General features: G+C 38.8%; 2 protein-coding genes across 2 annotated transcripts; one reads left to right on the top strand and one right to left on the bottom strand.

The window, feature by feature from the left end:
- The first annotated feature begins 605 nt into the window (after window positions 1–605).
- wdr44 (WD repeat domain 44) lies at window positions 606–9,129 on the top strand. Its single transcript, XM_014006623.1, has 20 exons — window positions 606–1,112; window positions 1,514–1,547; window positions 2,783–2,857; window positions 2,951–3,569; window positions 3,674–3,813; window positions 3,944–4,039; window positions 5,198–5,334; window positions 5,472–5,555; window positions 5,640–5,752; window positions 5,871–6,022; window positions 6,105–6,243; window positions 6,333–6,397; window positions 6,537–6,653; window positions 7,047–7,169; window positions 7,273–7,464; window positions 7,555–7,656; window positions 7,729–7,844; window positions 7,917–8,044; window positions 8,121–8,255; window positions 8,349–9,129. The coding sequence occupies exons 1-20, from the start codon at window positions 1,036–1,038 to the stop codon at window positions 8,435–8,437; spliced, it is 2,733 nt and encodes a 910-aa protein (XP_013862077.1). The 5' UTR covers window positions 606–1,035; the 3' UTR covers window positions 8,438–9,129.
- Window positions 9,130–9,135: 6 nt separating this feature from the next.
- On the bottom strand, window positions 9,136–19,855 carry zgc:163098 (U2 snRNP-associated SURP motif-containing protein). The gene is made up of 24 exons (XM_014006624.1): window positions 19,717–19,855; window positions 18,668–18,752; window positions 18,450–18,561; window positions 18,187–18,296; window positions 17,866–17,933; window positions 17,654–17,760; window positions 17,503–17,567; window positions 17,262–17,427; window positions 16,945–17,144; window positions 15,068–15,111; window positions 14,022–14,126; window positions 13,377–13,443; window positions 12,616–12,776; window positions 12,346–12,508; window positions 12,141–12,220; window positions 11,970–12,057; window positions 11,753–11,878; window positions 11,492–11,630; window positions 11,304–11,384; window positions 11,163–11,226; window positions 10,908–11,058; window positions 10,659–10,769; window positions 9,588–9,754; window positions 9,136–9,503 (listed from the first exon to the last, which is right to left on the bottom strand). The coding sequence occupies exons 2-24, from the start codon at window positions 18,743–18,745 to the stop codon at window positions 9,383–9,385; spliced, it is 2,574 nt and encodes an 857-aa protein (XP_013862078.1). The 5' UTR covers window positions 18,746–18,752; window positions 19,717–19,855; the 3' UTR covers window positions 9,136–9,382.
- Window positions 19,856–23,638: the final 3,783 nt, after the last annotated feature.

Below are 23,638 nucleotides of genomic sequence, written 5' to 3'. Positions count from 1 at the left end.
ATCTTTGTAATACTTGATTTATTTACATAATGACTTTAATTGCAGGGATGTTCGGCCCCTCTGCCGTAGGTCTGCATTAACTGTGGCCCCTGGAGCAATTTAGTTGAAAAGCCCTGTTCTAAGGTAAAGTAAGTTCTGGTTGTGCGTGAACTCATAATCATACAATATTAACACTATAATAAGATTAAAGAAGAATATTTACATGTCTCACAGATGTGTGTCTTCGTGTGACTTTAATTTTCCCCTAAAATCAGAGTTGTCTGTAGGATTTTGTTTACTAATTTCCTCATCATTTTCCCAACACCTGCTGTGTATTATAAAGTAGTTCACGATCACTTTTGATGAAATATGAAGCACGCTAATGAGATGGTGTTTTTGAATTCTACAACAAAATTTACATTTTGTCAAACAATCTAACCTCTTTACATTTAGTGTTATGCTGGCATTTGGTTAGGTCTAACACTCAAAAAACTTAGCTCAACATCTTTATCTTTTTTCAAGTCATCTTTTATTGCAGTTTCATTATAAATCCAGTAGGGGGCAGTGATGCGTCAACGCCATAGTCAACTGTCACAACAGAGCCGTAGAAAAAGTCCCGTCTTCTGACCCACCCTTTACAGCGGACTCCTCCGTATTTTTTTCCTGTTACTGGTTTGTTTATGACGCGGCTCATTGACTCCGTTAGCTTTACTGCTTTTCAGGAGGTTACTGTTTTTAAAGGACACTTTTTGCTTCTAATTTTATGTTCGATATTGTGCTGTGAACCAGACCGATTTACCAGAGGTGGAAGATAGTTAGCATTAAGAACCGCAGGTTATTTGTTAGCCAAGGATAGGCTAGCATATTGCAACGCAATGACGTGACTCTAGACAAGAAAGTCGTTGTTTCACGACTCCTGGCCTCAGATTACACGGTTAATTTTGATAAGACAACGCAAAGCTAGGCCAGTGCATATGCAAGACACGTAAGAAAACAGCTAGTTAGGCTTTGACACAGCTGTCTAACTTGGACTAGCTGCTGAGCTAAACTGTTAGCATGGCTTCAGATACAAGTGACACCGAGGAATTCTATGATGCTCCAGAGGACATTAGCTTCTCTCCTTCTCCAAAAGTGTAAGTACTTACTTCTTAATAACTAAACACTTTTGTGCATGTTTTTGTTTTCATTTAGTCACATGCATTTATTAATAACTGGTAATATTTTCTTAGGGGGGCCGCCTCTCTTTTATTAGGGCAAATGCCACAAAATATGATCCTAGGATATTGATCGTGCACATAGTTTGACCTGTATTGCATCATATTTGCCAAACAGTCTGACTGAGCCAAAGGCCATGTTGTTTAGAAAGTTTCTTAACACTTTAAATTAGTTTTGTTTGTTTTATACGTGTAAGCAAACTAAAATAGTTTAAATGCTCAAGTGAAAAAAAGTGTTGCTTTTTTAAATGAAATTAAAATCAGCTCACATACTGTTGTTTAGTAAGTTTCACTAAATCTATAACTATTTCTGTTTTTAGGCCGCCTGTGAAGTTTGTCTGTCCTTCACCTCAGGTTTGTTTTTGTACACTCAAGCACAGTTGATAAAAGTTGACATACCTTTGTGGTTTTAAATAACTTGGGCTTTAAATTTAAGTAAATACAACCTCAAATAAACAACGCTACACACACATATTACTTGGTTTTATTAATCAGTGAGCCAAACTAAGCCAAAACTGTGGAAACGGTCTCACTGCTTTCACATTGAGAGGAAATGCAGCTGATCACATGCTTTTTATAACCTGGTAGTCGACAAGAGTGAGCATCTCTTTAAAAGCATTAACTCTGGCAGTTTGCTGCTCTGGAGCTATTAAATGTGTGTTAAAACACCGTTTCAAGGACAAAAGACTTCAAGAACAATCCTAGAGAATCAAGTTTTGCCCCACCTTACATCTGGAAAGAACCAGACCCTTTCCGGTGGATAAAACACCCAGACATGTTTCTTAATTTCCCCAGGAGAGGACATCTCAGCAAGTTTATTTTGAGGTCAGACTGTTTAGAAAAGTACCCACAAACAAAACCGCAAAACACATTTCAAACTCTGCTGGGTGCTGTAGGGACTTTAGGTCTTAAATTTCAAGACAAGAAAAAAACTAAACAAGTTTGGCTTGTTTGAAAAGGTTTCTAGATGAAAGCCTCTCCTCTGTCTAAGAACAGGGTGACACGATTTAGATTTGCAATGCTGCATTGAAACAAACCACACGATTTCTACAACAGTGACCTTTAACAGCTTAAATCTAAATGATGCCGTTTGACCATTATGCACATGTTAGTCACCTGTTCATCCTCATGGGTTATGTAACAAAAGGACAATACAAAAAGGAAGAATCACTGTGTTGCTGTGGTTCAAAGTCTAGACGTCAGTCTTTTTTTGGCAGGACGTTAGGGAAACTGTGTAACAATATAATAAGTGTTCTGGAAGGAAGCATCGGTGAACTGAAGCAAAGCTGACTGATAATGTCATACTTCAAGTTATTACATGTTATAGTGGTTCTGCAAGCTATTTAATCACAGTGTACTTAGTCTTTACCTCTTTGTTCCAACATGTCAGAATGTTTGATCGGATAAATAATATGCATTTCTGTACGTCTAAGATGGTTGTTTATTTAGTCCTGAGACTTGATAAGAGTAAGACATTTAAAACTACAGTATATAATTTACTCTGGGTGCACATAACATAGTGTATGTTGTTTTGACTGATGGGATAATTATTCATTTGTTTGTCATACAATTTACTTTTGTTTAAACAGTTATCACAAAGTTCAGATGCTGTGCAGGATGTGAGCTGTGCTGCTCTCGAGACTCAGCAGGACGATCCTCTGCAGGTACGGTTTTGTAACGGGAGAAAAAAAAACGAGCTGAGCTGGACAAGTGAACGAGTACAGAAATGTAAATAAACTCTTATTTTCTGTTCATAGATCATTGATAGCATCATCGAGGAGAGTCAGAAGGGAAGCGTTGAGGATGTTGGTGATGTGGTTCAGTTGTTGGATGAGCTAAATGTTGAGGAAAGAGCCGAGTCAAAGGAAGAGCAGATCGTCGCGGGAGTTCCTGAGGAGCAGCCACCGGGAGCTGAGGGATGTGAACTTGTCAAGGGGCAGGAAGAGGACAGGAGCGTAGCAACGAACCAAGACTGCTCTTCGCCTGATCCTGAACCCTCGGAGCTTCCAGGACCATCATCATCATCAGCTGTGTCACAGGAACACGTGCAGCCTCCAGATATCACCAGCTCTATAGGACAGAGGCAGCAAGGCGTCACTGTGGTGGTTACAGAAGACGAAAAGGAACAGAGACCTGCAGACCTCTTAGACCAGGTTCCCTTAGCAGACAGACTGGCTGATACAGACTCCCAGGGGCCCATGAAGCCCCCGCGACAATTTACAGTAGAACCAGATATTGTAGCCAGTACAAAGAAGCCTCCTCCCTCTCGCCCACCCCCTCCTGCTGGAGGTCCTCCACCGAGACCACCTCCACCAGCTAGGAACACCTTTCCTTCCAAGAAGTCTCAGGAAACCCTGAGGCCAAGTGGACTAGAAGGTGAGAAGACATTTTATAAATAAAAAAAGTGAAAATTTAATTTGGAATATTAAGGGAAAAAAAAAACATTTGCTCAGTTTTCAGCATGTCTTGTTGTCTTGTAGTGAGTTCAGTCAGCTGTGATTCTCTGGATCCCTCGGGCCTGGTGTCGCCGTGCAGCACTGTGAGGAGTTTAACCAAAGACCTTCAGCATTCCTTGGATCTGGCCAGCGCCACCAGTGGGGACAAGGTGGTGACAGCGCAGGTCAGTGGAGCTGTGGATCTGACTCTTTTTAAGGAACTCAGAGTTGTTCAGTAATGAGCAACGACACGGCGGTGTGCTTATTACACTTTTGCTTTCTGTTTTCTTTTTTAATCTTTTCACGATTTTGTAGGAAAATGAGGATGAACAGGCTTCATCTCAGAGTGGAGGACAAACTGCCGGCCCTCAGCGTCCACGTTCCAACTCTGGTAGAGAGCTAACAGACGAAGTAAGAGCTTGTTTGTGTTTTCTCCTTTTTTTTAGATTTTACCCTTAGTGAACAGAAAACAAAAACAATTCGATTTGTGCAAAAAAAAAAATCTGAATTAACCATTAAAACCTGCTGTGTGAACATAGCCTTAGTTGATGTGGGACAAGCTGCAGTTGTTTCAAATCAACAATGAATGAACAGTTTTTTAGCTACTTGATCTGTTTAGGTAATTGTTTCAGGGTTCCTGCAGATCCTTTAAAAAGCATTAAAAGGCATTGAATTCATCAATCCAAAAATAAGGCCTTAATTAGCCTTAAAATGTCTTAAATCAGTCTTTAGAAGTGTTAAAATTGTGATCACTTAATAGGATTATTGTAATTCATCTCAAATTTTAAAATAATTGGTAACATTTAGTTTTTAAAAACAATTCACTGTTTTATTTATTTAAAGTTAACAAAATTGAGCTTTAATAAAGTAAACATTTGGGTAAAATTGTTGCTAAGTTTTATTTTATTTTTGTTTTGTCCTGACGCAGCTCATCTCATCTTATTCTTTTCTTTTTCGTATTATTTTTTGTGAAGGTGGTCTTAAAATAAGTTTCAAGTGGCATTAAATAGGTCTTAAAAGTCTTAAAATTAACTTGTTTTAAGCTGTAGAACCCTGTGTTTGGTAAAAATCACCTTTTTCCTACAGCGTGTCCAACATTTTGCTCATATTTCATAAGTTCTTTCCAAATCTGTCTGCACTGATAAGAAACAGAGATGGTTTTGTAACTTTGCACCAGCTGGGTCTTTTTTTTTTTTTCACACGTCTGAGATGCTAAGTAGCTTGAAAAAACTTTTAGATAAATTACTCTGAATTCGGTTCCCATTTACACACTTAAGAGCTGAATACAAGTACATTAGCATCTCTCTCAGCTGTTCTTACACACCCAAACAGCTGACATCACATTTCCCACAATGACACTTTTTTAGGGCAGACACGGTTCCAAAATACTACGTTTCTGTTTTAACATAAATCACATGAACGAGCTTTGATTTTGGAAAGATTTTCAACAGATTGCAACATTTTTTGTTTTGTTTTTCACTTGACAGCACTCACTGTTTCTATCGTGCGTGTTAATTTTCTCCTCCTGCCGTGCTACAGAATCATATTTGCTTGTGATTTTTCAAACAGGAAATACTGGCCAGTGTGATGATTAAGAATTTAGACACAGGCGAAGAGATTCCTTTGATTCAGGCAGAGGAGAAACTTCCTGCCGGGATCAACCCGCTCACTCTGCACATTATGAGGAGGACCAAGGAATACATTACGTAAGCTAGATAATAATAATAAAAGTGTAAAGACTTTTAATGCCAGTGTGGCTGTGGGCTTTGTAGACATAAAAAGCGTAAAAAGAAAAAAAGTACATCTCATTAAGGATGTATTTATGGGTTTTTTTTGTTCTCAGGAATGATGCAGCACAGTCCGATGACGATGACAAGCCTCAGGCTCCCCTCTCTGACACAGACGGTGGAAAACTGAAGCAGAAAACGTAATGCTGCTCAAATATGCTTCTTCTCTCCACACGATCTCATTTAGAACCCGAGAATTTGTTCTCTTTTCTGTTCCCACGCAGAACCCAATTGAAAAAATTCCTGGGCAAGTCTGTGAAGAAGGCCAAGCATCTCGCTGAGGAGTACGGCGAGAAGGCGGTCAATAAAGTGAAAAGTGTGCGGGACGAAGTTAAGAGTACGTCTTTCTATTTATTTATTGATATAGTTTGTTTTACTGACAGTTCAGGTTATTTTAATTTTTTTGTAGGTATTTATAAAATGTTTACACTAGTAAACATTGTCTTTGCTCTCAGTGTTCCACACAGATCAGGACGATCCTTCATCAAGTGATGACGAGGGGATGCCTTACACCAGACCTGTCAAGTTTAAGGCGGCTCACAGCTTCAAAGGTCCTTTTGACTTCGATCAGATCAAGGTTGTGCAGGACCTGAGTGGAGAACACATGGTAGGACAGCTGGAATCTTTTAATAATAATTATATTATTGAGTATTTCAAATTCTTCATAGTTTTTCTCTTTTTTTTCCCAGGGGGCTGTTTGGACAATGAAGTTCTCTCACTGTGGGAGGCTGCTGGCAACAGCAGGCCAAGATAACATTGTTCGCATCTGGGTCCTGAAGACAGCCTTTGATTACTTCAATAATATGAGAATAAAGTACAACACTGAAGGTACGCACATCTGGAACTCAGATTTTGAGTCTCTGCAACACAATACTTGTCAGTGGAGGAGCATTCCTTGTATTTTTCATCTCATCCAGGTCGAGTTTCACCGTCTCCTTCTCAGGAAAGTTTGTGTTCCTCTAAATCTGATACTGATCCTGGGGTGAGTCGAAACCACCTTATGTTATTTTGCATTAACAATTCTGATAGACACTGCTTTTAGTTGTTATTATTGCTGGATTTTAAACCTCACTGCCTTTTGTCAATTTCATTTTCTTAATATTTTTGCTGTTATATTTTAGACGAGTTGTATTCTGGAGGACCCAGACACCGAAGACAGAAATGTTCCTTTCCGCCAAGTTCCCTTCTGCAAGTACAAGGGCCACACAGCTGATCTGTTGGACTTGTCCTGGTCCAAGGTGATTATTTTCAGTGGTGGACACAGCTAACCCAGTTAGCTTCACTAACCAATAATCCACTAAACAAGAATCGTAGCTCTGCTAATGCTAAACTGCTAAGATGGTTAGCAGGACTTATGTAAACCTGTAAGTATATTGGTTTAATTTGAARGTGGGTGGAATCATTTGTGGCAAATTTGCCAAACCTCCAAATAAATGTTGGAGGTTTAGATTGGTTTGAATCATACTATAAATAAAAAAAAATATAGTATGATTCAATATTTTATGGGATGGGTGGCAACCCTAGGATTAGCAGAACTTTGCCTACTGCCTATTAGTGCATTACTCTCTTCATCACACATTCCAGATTTATGTTTCATTTCTCTTAACTTTTTTTTTTTGTCGTCTCTGCAGAACTTCTTCTTGCTCTCTTCCTCTATGGACAAAACGGTCCGGTTATGGCACATATCCAGGAGAGAGTGTCTCTGCTGCTTTCAGCACATTGATTTTGTCACAGCCATTGCTTTCCATCCCAGAGTAAGTCGGCTCTCCTTGGTGTTTGTCTCGCCACAAAACTTACATCTATTGTTACTTCTCTGTCTAGTTCCACATTAAAACCATCCATTTGTTTTTATCCTAGGATGATAGATACTTTTTAAGCGGTTCTCTGGACGGAAAGCTACGACTTTGGAACATTCCAGACAAGAAGGTGGCTCTGTGGAACGAGGTGGACGGTCAGACCCGACTCATCACTGCAGCCAACTTCTGCCAAAATGGGAAATACGCTGTCATCGGCACTTATGATGGTCGTTGCATCTTTTATGACACTGAGGTATTTTGTTGCTTGATGTTATTCTCCTAATAGATCACTTATTGCTTCAGTCAAAGCCATTCCTAAATATTTTCCCCCCTCATTCATTAGCGTCTGAAATACCATACTCAAATCCACGTGAGGTCCACCAGAGGTAGGAATAAAGTGGGACGCAAAATTACTGGAATAGAACCTCTGCCTGGTGAAAATAAGGTCAGAACATCCCCGTTACAGATTGTTTCATGTATTTATACTGAGGCTTAAACATCAAAACTCACCTCTCAGATTTTGGTGACCTCGAACGATTCTCGCATTCGCCTTTATGACCTGAGGGACTTATCTCTGTCCATGAAGTACAAAGGTTACGTCAACAGCAGCAGCCAGATTAAAGCAAGCTTCAGGTGAGGAAGACTTCCCAGCACAGTGAACCTTTTTTTAGTTTCTCGATCAGAAACTAATTTGTCTTCTTACAGCCATGACTACTCCTTCATCGTCAGCGGCTCGGAGGATAAATACGTTTACATCTGGAGCACTTACCACGATCTTAGCAAATTTACATCTGTAAGACGAGACCGCAATGACTTCTGGGAGGGAATCAAAGGTATCTGGTTGATAAACAGCAGCTGTTCCTTGGGGTTGAACTACTAGTTACCAAACCTTTCATCGTTGTCTTCCAGCGCACAACGCAGTGGTCACCTCAGCCATCTTTGCGCCTCATCCAGGCCTTATTGTTCCACTAGAAACCGGAACGGAGAAACCAGAAGCGGATCGCAAGAGTCTGGATTCCACAGACTCAGAAACAATACCGTCAGGTGTGCAAGCTTTCCTCTGCGCCTTCGATTTTTATAAATCGAATAACATAAATGTTCACTTTGTTTTGTTTTTTGTTTATTTTTTGTTGGCAGGAGCACTAAAAACTGACCACACAGAGGTTCTTCTCTCTGCTGACTTCACTGGAGCCATTAAAGTTTTCATCAACGTCAAAAAGTACTGAGCAGTTCAGGGGTTTCATTTTTCACATGCCTGATGCAGATTAGTCCTAAAAGTGGGGGACACAGCCTCTCAGGGGTCTAAGATCTTCTTACTACATAATGGTTAAAACTCAAGACAAAAAAAAAAATACCTAAGGGAAAACAGGAGGAATAGACTACAAAACGAGTAGGGTGAAGATCCCTTGACATATGTCTATTTTTTATCTTTCATAACAGGCGAATGTGAAAGGTTTTGCAATTCTAGATGTTAAATAAGGGGAGTGGAGCAGAGCTAATTTTGTTGTGTAAATTTAAAGCTGTAACTTTTTAAACAGTAGCTAAAATGCCTTTTTTGCTACTGGATGAGCACCTTCCTGATTTCTTTGTCCCTCAATTTTCACAAAAATGTTCTTGTTTTTATGGTTTGTGAGATTGTCCTGATGTCAAGTGGAACCACATTTTTTTCCTCTAACATATCCAACATTTCTGTACATCTGCCAAACAGGTGGTCTTTATGCAGTCATTACTAACGACTAGAACTGGGCATCTCCGTTTGTTTTCTCCGCAAAACCGTAAAAAACATGTTTCTGTTCAATAAATGTTTCTTTTGAACTAAAGCACATTTCACGATAGGACTGTAAATTTATGGCGTAATATTGCAAACGTGCTTTTGTAAACAAATGTACTTTCCTCAATAAAATCTTCACAAATAAAACGTTGGTTGAGCTAATTTTTTTATGCGTCGTCTTTCACACAAAATCATCACCAACAATTTATTTAGTGTTTGTTTGCAGCAACATGTTTTAAAAAAAAAAAAAAAAAAAACTAACAATTTATATACATATACACAGGTAGTTACAGTGTTCAAACTTCACAAAGGATAGTGCTGAATGTTGCATGGACAGAGACCAAGACAACAAACATGTTGGTCTACAGAAGACTGCAGAGGTCCAACATCCAGACTCGAGTCAGTGTTTGCTCCTTTTAGCCTTCTTGTGTGAGCGATGAGGTGACCGTGATCTGGATTTGTCAGCCTTCTGGTTTGGAGATGGTGATCTGGAGCGTTTAGACTTTTTAGGAGACTTTATTCTGTTAAATTGAGCAAAACAAACTGATTTTAAAAACTATGTACAAATTGAAAACCAATCATGAAAGTCTTTCTGTACAGCTTGCCTTGATGGAGAGATGCTTCTTGACTTTTGAAGCCGGTCTGCAGGATCGCTGCTCCATCTTCTGTCGCTGTCATCCTTTTTTTTGCTCTTATCTTTCTTCCGCCTGTCATCTTTCTGCCTGTCTTTGGACTTTGATCTCTCGTTCTTTTCTTCATCTTTTACAAACTCCTACAACAGATTATAGAAACACATTTGCCTAAAGTCATATGGATGCTTCTGTGTTAAAATTAGATGCAAATTACAAATGTAACATACATTTCTTATTCAAGCCAATCTCCATAAAATAATCTCATTTATGAATAAATGTATAATCTATGGAATAAAATGAATCCAAAGAACGTGAAGTACTTATTATTTTTGACTCATTCTGTGAGACTATAAAAGTTTCTGAAGTGAAAAATCCTGTTTATTAAAACATCTCTGAAAGCTAACCAGATCTTTTCACACTTCGGCTCTCAAGCCCTGCCTGGCACTTTTTATTTGTAAGAGGTGGAATAACGTTTGACTTGATCCACGGCTGATACGCCTCTGATGCTGCAACGTAAACGCTGAGTTAACGAGTCTGAAGCTGAGGGGGCAGCGTTTGCAGCCGACCGCTCAACCAAAAGATGCTGTCGCCCAGCTGGTGATGCCAACTTGTGTGTAAACATGCCGACGCAGTGTCAGATGCCTTGGGTCGTCTATTTTTCTTTTTTAAACCAAAAGAATAAGTGGTAGCATTAAAAATGTCTTATATTTTATTCATTTGGAAAGATGCATAAAAAAATGTAATGGCTATAATACATTAAACCTTATTGGTTTGACAGGTTACAGTCATTGGGGAAAAACGGGATGCAGCTGCACCTTCCGTCCTGTAGATGGCACCATTCTGATTAAAATTTAGGGTTTCTAATTTGTGTGGCTCTGAATCAGTATCTCTGACTTTTCAAACAGCTATTTATGGTTTCTGACCAAAACAACTTGTTTCTAATTAAAGCATTTTTGTCCCGTGCAGAAAAAACACTACAATGCATGTATTTATAAAATAGAAAAAGATCCAATAAAATCAAAGCGACAATAACAACCTCTTCACCTTCTGTAGCAGTTTGTGTCTGTAGTGCTCCACTTGCTGCGGTATGCCCATCCCAGACTTTAGCTGCCTTTTGCCAGATTCCAGCTCATCTTGGTACTTCATAACCTTTACCTGAGTCAGAGACGTTCAATCAGTTGCAGCCTTTTTTAACAAACATCTTTACATTCAATGTATTGTGATAAATTAGTAGAATTGAAAAACAAAAAATGACCCACAGCGGTTTTAATCCTGTTAAATCAAATCCCTTACCTCCAATTCTCTCAGCTTCTTCCTTTTACTTTCAGTCATTTGGAAARTTTTAAGTGAGCTCTGGAAAACTGCACTGTCATAGTTTGGTGCGTTTGAGGAGTCAGCACTGCTGTCACTCTCTGAGCCATCGTCTTCATCCTGAAAGTTGCAACTGTCGCCAAAAAAAGAGGAACGTTATCAAAAAAGCCAAGAGATAGAAGCTGCCACGTTAAACGACTGCACCCTTTTCTTCAAAGCCAATCAGTTAGGCCTTACCTAACATTCACTTTATCTTCATCATCTTGATTGCCCACCGTGTCCCACTTAGACTCAGTTTTGGCTGAGAGACAAAGAACAATAATGAGGAAAACCTGGAAGGATCAGACTGATGGCAAATGACTTTTCGACACGTCTTACCTTGAGAAAAAGTCCCAGCGTCACTGGTTTTCTCCCATTTAGACAAAGGCACTACAGAGGGAGGAAGACTGCTCTCTTCCACTGCAGAAACAGACAGACTTGGGTTAGCACCAAGGACTGTATTCCAGAGGTGCATGCACTTACAAACCAATGTGTAACATTTGTATTACAGTATGTAATGGACTCACAGGGTACCCCATCTATGTCATCAACAGGAGCGCCATCCAGGGGGTCCCAACCCATGGGGCAGCCATCGATGTCATCCACAGGAGATGAGTCTAAAGGTAACCCATCTATCGGTGCACCATCGAGCTCACAGGATGCTTCCTACAGGAACAAACGCACATATGTTCAATTGTTTCGTCCGGCTGTGTTGTATCAGCACCCCCAGCTGTTAAAACGGGACCATAAAGCGTCAGTAACGTCTGTAGTGAGGAGATAAAGCTCACCTCTGTCGTCTTGGTCGCCTTGTCAGCTTTGGCGAAGCCCAGGAAGATGTTTTGAAGTCGGATTAGATAAAAGTCTGGATATATGGCCCAGTCTTCCCATGCACGAAAACAATTCATGACCTTTTGCTGTGAAGAAAGGATGTGGAAATGATTTTTTTTTCCCAATTTCTAGTGTCTTCTGCTGATTTTGGGTAAAAATGTGAAACAAATGAATTACCTTAAACTGTTCTGCCTGCAGCCTGGCTTGTATATTTTTGTGAGTTGCATTAAGATGCTCAAATATTTGTGGCAACTTTACTTCAAAACTGAAAAATAAAAAGTATATTTCAGCACTAAAATAAAAACTAAACAATCATGTGATTGTGAAAGTTTAAAAAAAGTCTCTCACAATTTACGGTAATATGATGCACCAGCTGCTTTGGCACTTGAATTGTACAAGATATCGGACACGAGGTACAATCTAGAAATCTGTCAAATCAATTAGAAAAATAAATTAGAAATAATCGGAGCACAAGTCTTCAACTTGGTGCACTTCACATTTTGACTAAATGTGTTACATATTGTGTGTTAGATACATTGAGACATGAACTAGCCTTCTTCTGAAGTGGCGTTTGAAGTGAAGAAAAAGAGTCAACGACGTGGGCCACCACTTCTTTTGCAGCATCTGCCCGGTCGAGACAGAACATCATGGCACCGGCAATACTGTCTTTGCTTGGAGTCAGATCTTCAAGAAGTGTCTCCAGTTTCTTTCTGTGACTGAGAGACGTTCATAAATATAAATATACACATATATACATAAACAACACCAGAGTGTGAAATAATAAGTTGACAAAACGATGGCTGTACAGTCTGAGCAGACTTACTCAGATCTGAGCTGCCCCTTCTTCACCTCCTCCTCTTCATAGACAGCCTGTTCCTCTACCTCTGACCGGCCAACATATTGGTTTAGAATGGGTGGTATCCACAGGGAGCCCCCTTTAAACATTCGAAAATACGTCGTCCTCCATTTAGTGGGGGTCTCTCCCTGTGGGACAAATGAAGACCAGGCTCATTAAAGTAGCTCCATGCATAAACAAGTTCTTTCTACTGCAACAAGACTTAAAACATCAAAGGTTTGTGGGCAGTGTACTGTACATTCAGGCAGTTTGCTTTTCTAAAATTAAAATTTGGATAACGAACCATTATCTGATTTCTAATTTTGTGCACTAAAGCAAAAACAGACAAAAATTAATAACTAGCGCTCACTTTTTATTTTTTCAGACAAGTGGCCCTTACCTGGAAGTTTTCTATGCCCTGCATATTCCACGTAGAGAGCCGTTTGTGTGCACACAAACACGTTTACAGCTACACAAATACCCATGTGTACGTATAGAAATGTATTTTGCATTATGTGAACAAAAACACTTCAGATCTGGTGATGAGGCCAGCATCAGGTAGCATGGAGATCAGATGGTTCAAACAGAACTTGGTTCCTGATTCGCCAAACTGACTATCAGAATGATTAGACACCGATCTCTCTCTGAATTGAATTTTATTTCAGTAAACTAAGTTTTTTTCTTTTTTTTATTAAACAAAAACACTGCCTGACTGTTTGTGTTGTATATTTTTTTACACAAGGCTTTACCTGAAGGATAGAAAACAATTTCCAGCGATAGTACACATGATCTTGTCTTTTACAGTCAAAAAGGAACCTGAGAAGATGAAAAGTAAATACATTAAGTATGTATATATTCTCTTATGCCCCTTTTCCACTAGTGCCACTTAGTGTAGTGGTGGTACGGTCAGTGTCGGAACGGGTCAGTTCAGGTGCTTTTCCATTGACGTTCCAGTCCGGTTCCAGTGGGTGTGTTTTGGGCGGTTGGTGGAGCTGGTTTTTGGCTTTTTCAAAAAAGTGTTAATGCGCAAAATGAGAGATGGAAACACATTTGCCGAATAAGTTCTGAATTTTTAAAAATTCGCTAAAAATTCAAATTAAAGTTGGATGGAAACACGACAAATGTCGCTGCTACAATTTAAAAAATGACACCTCGAGTTGTTCTAAAGGCTGCTCAGATGCAACCAGTGACGAACAGTGTTCTGACATCGCATTTTGGTGTCGACTGGGACCACTTGGAACCACAACGAAGTAGATACTAAAAAAAGGATTGGTTCCAAGAATCTGGCCTAATGGAAATGGCTTGGAACCGTACCGAACCGTACTGACACTACACTAAATGGGACTAGTGGAAAAGGAGCTAAGACCGTCCCTGGCCACAAAAAGGACACTTACTTGAAATCTGGATTGTTGATCTCTCTGTTCATTATTATGGCTTCAAACATGGGACCTTCACGCACCACAAACTCTACCATCCTGTGAATAAGGACTAACAGATTCCTGTGGGAGGACAGGGCTGTGTCAGACTGGGGTTTGTGTCCTAGCTTTCAGTGAACACTCATCTCTGTTTCAGTCACAGTAAAATACCAGTAATACCTCTTCTCTGAACTACTGACCCATATAGATTGTTGGCTGACCGTATCAAAGCACTCACAATTTCAAAAATGCTGATGACATTAAGATGCCAGAGAATGTAGMAGTCCAGCGGGGAATAATGCCAACTTTCTGCCCCTTACCTTAAGTATACAGTATGTTTGCATAGTTTTGGTATTCCATTAATCTAAATCAAGAGTATCCATTCAGGAACACAAGTGTAACAATTTCGCAATCTAAAGTGTAGAATTAAACATGTTGAAGAAAAATAAATGAGAGCTATATCAGGGTGTATTTTTAGATCACTGAAATGATTACAAATGATCTAATTTAGATTTTAATCAGCACTGGGGTGACATTTTGAAGGGAGGACACTTCCTGTGGATTGGAGCTCCACACTCCTCTGAGCCTTAATGAATCTGATGCAGACTGCTGATCTAACTCAAATCTATTCGCCTTCTAGCTGTATCGGTCTGCAGTGTCTCAGCCAGCCCATGGGAAACCCGGCACTCAAAAACATTTGTAGAGTAAAAAATTAGTAGCTTCGACAGTCATTCACAAACACTACACACTCCTGACAATAACACGCCTGGATATTTATGCAGGAAATAAAACTCAATACTGAAAAGTATTAAGAGTCTTCACTACCCTCCAATTTCTGCACATGCTGCAACCCCCAAAGATTTTGATTTGTCTACCTTTTGTATATGTCAAGGCCATTTGTAGCCCCTAAACCTGGTTCCTAAAGGCTATGTATGCATAGACACACGATCAGTGCACGTCAGCCTCTGTCCTATGACACTTGTGTTATAACAGCTGGTCAGTCGTAGTAGGAAGAGTGTGTGTACCTTTCGGTTGGGATAACCACTTTGACTACGGCATCGTTCAGAGTCTGTTTGTGAAGTCAAATCAAATAGTGGAAATTATTAAAACGTGCGTACTTGTACAGATGAAACACTGCAGGAGAAATACAGCATAGAAAACAATGATCGCATTCGTAATCATCCGGGAACTAGGCAGGGTGACAGTACTCCAAAACAAAAGATCTACACAAGGTGAGATATTTTTTAATAACACTGATTTGTTTCCAAATACACAGCCTTTTTTTAAATACTTGCAACATTTGACTGCAGGAGCTAGGATTGGGCGGTACTGATCATTTTCATACCGCGGTATACGGCGTTACTGGGCGGGGTGAAGTCTGCGGCACGTTGAGTAATTAATAATTAGCAAATAAACAGCTGCTTGTGAGCATTTACATGTATATAATTTGACATTCTAGAGCTAGAGAGAAGCATGTGGACAAAACTCAGCTGTGTTAACACGTTGCTGTCACTCAGAGCAGCAGGAGAGAAATTACAGAATGGTATTTGCTCCTTATTATTTGGAACAGATCAAAATAAGTCCAACTATACACTGCTGCGTGCTATTAGCCAGTCTTTGTGCCGATAAAATTTGTAGGTATTTTCTCCTTTGCAGCGAGAAGCTAACCCTAACCCAGGGGTCTGCAACCTTTACGATCAAAAAAGCCATCTGTGCTACTTGATACACTAATAAAATGTGTCCGGAGCCGCAAAACAAGCTACAACTATGATTAACAATTGGTGGTTCGTGAGCCTTTTCAAGGCCTTTTCGGGAAACTTTACAGTCAGTGGAGGAGACGTTAAAATTTTTTTTTTTAAATATTATTTATTATTATGCACATCAGAACAAATAAAAAGACCATATTCATGTAAACAAAAAAAATACTGTATATTGTTTTTAACGAATTTCATAAAAACAACTGAATTATTCAGGCACAATTTTTTTCTAATTATTATGTACCTTAGTCTTCAAATTATTTATACGTAATTCTGATGGATTTGAGAGAACGATCATAGAAAGAAATTGGAATATTTAAGTAAACAACAGGCTAGCATGAGCTAACATGTTTTACTTTTTGTATTAGTAGTATTGATCACATATTTGCATATAAATTGATTTCTGTCATGGGTAAAAAAAATATCATGTTTGGTCACATTTTCAAAGAGCCACTGCAGAGGGACCAAAGAGCCACATGTGGCCCCAGAGCCGCAGGTTGCAGACCCGTGCCCTAACCCAACATCACAGAAAGCTTTAATCTGAGAGGAGTCCAGCTAATTGTTTGACTATAGAAACCCCCCAGCTGGTTGGTCCTACAGCTGTTAGTCAGCATTAAACCAGCCCATCTTTCCAGGATTTGACAAATAATATTTCAGTCTCTACCTCACTCACACTCATTTTCTGAATGAGCTAAGGTGGTCTGAACTCGTGTCAGTAACGTTATGGAGCGTCCTCTGAAAAAGCCCAGAATGTTTTTGTCCCAGTTTTTATAGCAGCCTTGTGGAAATTTGGCACCTCACCCCACGTGACTCATACCGTTGTAATTTTTAAATACCGTCTCCATATTTTAATACCACGGTATGCCAAAATACTATCATACCGCCCAAGTCTAGCAGGAATGCATCACGTTAGCTGTATTCAATTAGTTTACAAAAACTGAAGTTAAATTTTGTCTAACAGGTTGGAAAAAATATCTTGAATTAGATGTTTCATAAGATTTTAAATTAGTGTGGCAACATAAACGCCAAATAATGACTTTGTACAGAGGCAAAACACAGAAAAAAATTGTTAAGAGTAATTCCTAGTTATTTTTATACTTTCTAGTACTTTAGTTTAACACCCATTATTAGGAGACAGACTTTACCTTGGCGAGCTCTGCTTTAGACATGGCCGTGGACTTTGTGAAAGTATTGCGCAAGCGATCCCTTGGCTGAGCATTGAAAGGCAGGCCAGATGAGGGYGGAGGGGCTGCTTTCAGCCTAACTGGCGTGTACAGAGGCTGAGATGGAATGCGAGCCGGTTTGCCCCATCCTAGTCTCATTTCAAGGCCCATAATCACTTTACCTGGAACGCCACACAAATTTCTGAGGTTACTCTCAATATGGAGATAAAACACGGAGCTACAGCAGAGGTGGAATGGTCAGTAAGTTCATCTGGACCGTTTCCAAAAGTCTACTTTACCTTCAAGAGCAGCCATGGCTCGCTCCGCATCTTTTCGCGTCATAAAGGCCACAAAGGCTCTGTTGGAAGGTCTACAGCGCTCCTCCTCGGTTCGGGGCCACATGATCTTCACACTGGCCAGGGGGCCGTATTTGCAAAACTCTCTGCAGAGCAACTCTTCGTTCATCTGGAAAAATCAACATGAAATGAGAGAAATGCCTCTCACTGTGAAAAGTGAATCAAAAGGAGGTAGCTTGTTTACCTTGGGACTAAGGCACTTAATGGAAAGGTTAGTAGAAACTTTCCACTTTGAGTCGTCATACAGTGCTGTGGGACGAAACAAGACCAAGGTTAGCATAAACTGGAGCTCAGGGACTCTGTTCAGATCATGGATCCTTAAAGGGGACTCCTACTTGATTGTTCCAGCAGAGGAATGTCAAGATAATCATGTCCTCCATCTCTTCCTCCACCTGGATCACTTTTCTTCCTTTTATATCTTTCCTCACGCTCTTCTTGTATTCTGCATTTTCACCACACACAGAATACAAGCTCATGTGGGTGAAAAAAAGACATCATAAGGTCACACAAAAACAGGAAATTGGGACAAATCTGAAAACCAACTTACATCTTAAGCTCCTCTTTGAAAAGTTCAAGATTGCTCTTCTTCTTTTCTTCTGTCTTTTTCTTAAATACCTGTTCATCAAACAGGAAGCAAACACAGCTGTTAGAGCTGATGATAGTTTTACTAACAAAAGCGAGAGAGCATGCACATCCCTGTGCCCTATTTTTATTTTGTAAATAGTAGGGTTGTAACAATAAAAGTGGCACTGAACTGGACTGGATGAAAGAGCACTATATACTATATATTTATAGTGACATTACATGCTACATACATACATAATAGTTTTATTTTTGATAAGTTAAACATGAAACTGCACCAACTTACAGACTTCTTGCTTTCAGCAGACGATGTTGGTGGAACATTTTGAGACACAGGGACAAACTTTGAGGTGGGTCGGTACAGCTTACTTTTCTTGTCTTCTGCTTCTTTCTCCTCTGCAAAAAGTATACATGTGCACAAAAAATTTTAATTTGGCTATTTGCTCTGGCAAAATAGGGACAATACTGTCCTCTCAACAATTCAACTCAGTTCTATTTATTTACATAGCGACAATTCACAACAAAGGCTGCCGTGTTCTTTATACTCACCTTTAGTTGCATTCACTATTCCCCCTCGCACAAAAGTCTTTGCTTTGCTTTGGTCACTGGTTCCAAATGATGCCACAAATTCTTCAAAGACCTCAGCTGCTTTCTCTACTTCCTGGTGTCACACACACAAAAAATTATCCCCTACTTTAAGTCAGTGTTGATTTTATTCCATGAAAATGTGTAATTGAACAAGAAAATGCAACATCTGAATCACACACCTTTTTCTTCAGCTCTTCTTGTTCTTTTTTGCTGAGTGGTTTGATTGGAGCAGACGGTCTTCTCTTTCTTTCTGCCATTCTCAAACTAAGATTAAAGACAGATGAAGAAAAAAAACATGAGTATAGTCTTTCAAATGCTAGTGAGGTACATCAGCCATTTATGTTTTGTTTAAATTATTTGTGTTTTCTTTTTCATCTTAAATGCAATCTCCAAAAAGATTTAAACGGTATGGATGGATCATTCGAAAACAAAAGCACAAGCTCAGCAATCTGCAGGGAAAACTACAGATGTGTTCAACTTTGACATCTTTAAAATCAAGTCTTAGTGTTGCTTGTCTATTGCATTAATTAAAAATTTAAATACAGGACACGAATAGTTGAAGGACAGGGAATAACAATGTATTTTATTACAAAATGTTGCTGCTCTGAGTGACAAGACTAAATAGAGAATCAACATTATTTTTCATAATTTCTGTTACTCTGAGCATCTCATCTGTATGTCAGATCAAAGCTGCAGGACAGGACCAGCATGACTCTGCAAAACCACACATCTAAACATGACAAAACACAATCTAGCACTAAAATACACACAATGACAGACTGAAAACTGCTGAGGTGTATGTCTACAAGTCTCAGGGGGGATTGCTTAAAACAAACAGTATCACATAAATTAGCTATCGATTTTAACTTGATAACACAAATATCATACAGCTCTCTTTAATGCACAAGTTGTTTTAGTGAATTTCTTGTCAAAACTGCTGTTTTCACAGGCCTCATCTAACTTARCTTAGCTAACGCTAGCTTACAGTGATTTTTTTGTAGCCTAGCTAGTTGTGTTGGACTCAACTGTAGCGTTTACACAAACAGTGTTGCATAGCTAGTTTTTACTTAGTGGTGCAGTTGCTTTGCATGCAACTATTAACAATTACCTTTGTGTTTCTTACAGAAAAAAATATCCTTGCTACTAGCTAACACAGTTACTCTGCTGCTAACGCCACAAAACCGACTGCACATCCTTTCAACAGCACTGCATGCAGAGAGCTTCATACCTTGGGCAAACTCGTTTCCTACGCTAATGCTTCATTATTTTGGTTACGACGTAAGGGGTCTGTCATAAAAAAAAAAAAAAAAAGCCACCAAGATGCGAGAAGATTCACGCTGCAGCTGCTCAATCTGCACGTCGTCCAATGACTCTAGTGTACGCTCCTCCCCCTGACGGGAAAATATACACACTATGATGAATTTTTCATTATTGTTTTTTAATGTCACTGCTTTTATTCTTTCCATGTCTGCTCAGGTTAGTTGTAGAAATGTGTTATCCAACTTTTTCTGAAGTTTTTTTTATGAAGCCGTGTAGACATTTCCTGTTCAGTGGCTTTCTCAGAGGCGTTAATAGGATTCTGAAAACTTGGGGGCTTGGCCCAGACATATTAGGATTTTAAACATTGTTGATTGCACATATTTACACAGCTACAATTTACAAAACTTAATTCACAACTACAACAAAATATATACAACTGTAATTTGTGCCCATAGATTGTTGTATAATTTTCAAAGAATTTCAGAGTAGAATTAGTAAAGATGGTAAATTTAGATTTATAGGGTAGGGATGGGCAATACTGAATATGACAGTCGTTCCCAACCTTTTTAGACTTGTTTACCCCCCCACCCCGAGCCATTTTGTCACACCACTAGTACCCCTTCAGTTAAACGTAATGATGATTCTCCAAAACTATAAAGTACTACAACTGATTATCAAATGAAAATTATTTATTTAACCCCCCTAGAATGTTTAAATCTCAGGCATTTTATTTTTTCAACTCAAACTAAACATAAAGATAAAGATGTTGTCTTGAAAGTGAATAGGTAATTAAAYAAATAAACCAAGTAATGCAGGTGCAGAAAACAGCAGCATCCAAAATACATTGTATTGTCCAAAACATGTCAGAAAATCACCTAAAAAAACAAATTCCATGAAATTCCACGTTTTACACTGGTTGGGATTGAATCACTGCTTTAGACAGTGTGAAGGATTGAAGGAACTGTCCAATGTGTTGAAAGTGCTGGTATATTTCAGGACTTTAGGCAGTGTGAAGGATTGAAGGAACTGTCCAATGTGTTGAAAGCGCTGGCATGTTTCAGGACTTTAGGCAGTGTGAAGGGCTGAAGGAACTATCCAAGGTCCTGAAAGAGCTGGCATGTTTCAGGACCTTGGAGGGTGTGAATGGCTGAAGGATCTGTCCAAGGTCCTGAAAGAGTTGGAACATTTCAGGACATTGAACAGTGTGAAGCAGGGGTCTTCAAACTTTTTTCTTAAGAGCTACTTTCACAAAATGAAAATGGCCAAGAGCTACCTTTTGCAAAAATTAATTTTAATCTTAAAAGCAAAATATTTAAAAAATAAGCTTGTTTTGCTTGAACATACACTAAATAAAACACTTCAATTCACGTGAAATCCCCATAAATAACACTGAATTTACATGAATATGCTTTTYGTGTTTCTCCATTTATATCATAATGTATTTCACACTCCTAACTTAGGGTTCAACATAACGTATTTTTCTCACAAGAGGAAATTCAGTCAGTACTAAGAACTTTCAAAGTTAAGACATTAAAGTTAAAACATTCAAAACAATGTAATCTTAGGTGCAAAATATTTAATCTTCACTTGTCAGCCGGTTTTTGCACATTCTTATGCGTAGTTTCCTGTTTGTTTTGCTCAGTACGGAATCAACAAGAGAGCTGAGTGATGGAGTGTAGCCACTTAGGTTCACCCTTATTGAGTCATTTAAATGTTCATCTATCATTCTTGTTCTGAACTTTGATTTTAGGACGTTCATCTCTGAAAACTCACAGAGGCATGTAGACCCAAAAAGTGCAGACATTTTCAGAGCTGCTTGAAGAAGGTTTTTGTAGTTATTTGAGTCTACTAAGGTCCAGAAATGCTGAGACGTTTTCGCACACACCTTTATATTCCCAGAGACCCACTGTGAAAACCCCTCTCGCTGCAGCAACTACAGGRGGTTTCCTCCCGCTCTGCTCCCGCTGTGTCTGCGGGGAAAAAAAGTCAGTGACCCGTCACCAGATGTTATTTATTCACAAAGCTGTCCAGGTTAAAGTTTCAAAGTTTTTATCAGTTAGATTCCTCAGTGCACAATATCTTCTTTTATCTCCATCCATGAGTTTTTTGGCTGTTTGACTATCGTTGTGAATCGTTGTCTTCTTGCAGTTGGCTCTGGAAGCGAGTCACTTTTTTGAGTGATTGAAGCAAAATGCAGCGTCTGAACACTTTCAGCATGAACATACGGTCCCACTAACGCTGCATGTTGCTTCACTTTGGCTAGTGACAAATCAAATTTTGCTACACCTAATTTTTCAGAAGCATTAAAGAGCTACTATGAATAAGTTTGCGAGCTAGCGAGCTACTCTTTGGAGACCCCCTGGTGTGAAGAGTTGAAGGAACTGTCCAAGGTCCTGAAAGTGCTGAAATGTTTCGGGGCTTTAGACCAGTGGTTCCCAACCTTTTCAGACTTGTGTACCCCTGAGCCATTTTGTCATACCACTAGTACACCTTCAGTCAAACGTAAAGATGATTCTCCAAAACACTAATGTACTACAACTGATTATAAAATGAAAATTATTTTTTAACCCCCAGAACGTTTAATTCTCAGACATTTAWTTTTTTCCCCAACTCAAATTAAACATAAATATAAAATGTTGCCTTGAAAGTGAATAAGTAATAAAATAAAACAACAGCATCCAAGCTACATTGTATTGTCCAAAATACATCAGAAACTCACCCAAATGAGCAAATTCTCGAGATTCCACATTTTATACTGGATTCCATTTTATGTTGATTCCGTGATTCCCACTGTAATATCTGCATTGCGGAAATCATAGGGCCCTACATACAGTATCTCAGTCCTGTTTTTATTTATTTTTACACACCTGGGGAATTTTTCCATGTACCCCCTGTAATATGCTCGCATACCCCATTGGGTACAGGTACCCCTGGTTAGGAATCATTTGAATATGGAATTGATCTGATAGCAAGTAAATACAGGGCTAATATCACCAATACAATGTTGATACCTTTATTTGAATAATTTTGTGATTTTGCCTTTAGTTAGTCAATTATGTTAAACAACCATTGGATCATATGAGCAACACAGATTTTTTTATTACAATTTTGAGGGTGAAGATACAGGTAAATGTCAAAAGGGGTTGACATTCATGTAAGTCAGGAAGTTTGAAGAAGCACAGCTTACAGATTCCTTCTCCTTGGTTCCATTTGTACCCAGATGCTTTGATACAGACAAATATGTTAGTCATGTGTGATTACAGCTCCCAGAGCAGTGACGGACCTAAACTTGGCACAAAGGTAACCACAAATAAAGAAAACTATTAAAAGCAATAGTTATGATGGCACATTCACATTATAACTTAAATGTAGCTGATACTGATGTGTGAAAAAAACGTAATTCACAAGATGCACATAGAGAATTTACTATTGTCTTGGATGCATTACTGTTTTTTTTAAGTGATCTACAAGTGCTTGTAACATTAGACATTATTTCATAAACATTTRCTTAAACTGTTAGACAGACTGTAAAATACTCTAGGCTGTTTAGGTTTTATAAATATAGTATTGTCAAATGGACATTTCAGATTATGACATAACATTTGATAATTATATTGTCTCAACATGATTTAGCATCTACTATCTCATAAATTTGTAATACTTTTTCAAAACCATAGGTAACATCTTATGAGATATGTCATAGATCTTCATCAGTCAGGATTTTTAATCACTTCTCATAAGAGGATCTTAATTAATCAGAGAAAAATGGGCTTCTTCATTTACCGCACAAGATTCAATATTATTTAAATATTTATGTTTGTTTGTTTTTTCAGTTCTAACGCTTTTTAAAATTTATTATTATTATTATTATTATTATTATTATTATTATT

The sequence above is a fragment of the Austrofundulus limnaeus genome, unplaced genomic scaffold (assembly GCF_001266775.1).
Source record: "Austrofundulus limnaeus strain Quisiro unplaced genomic scaffold, Austrofundulus_limnaeus-1.0 Scaffold37, whole genome shotgun sequence".
NCBI lineage: Eukaryota > Metazoa > Chordata > Actinopteri > Cyprinodontiformes > Rivulidae > Austrofundulus > Austrofundulus limnaeus.
Note: the sequence above shows the minus strand (reverse complement) of the source record. Positions and strands in the feature narration are given on the sequence as shown.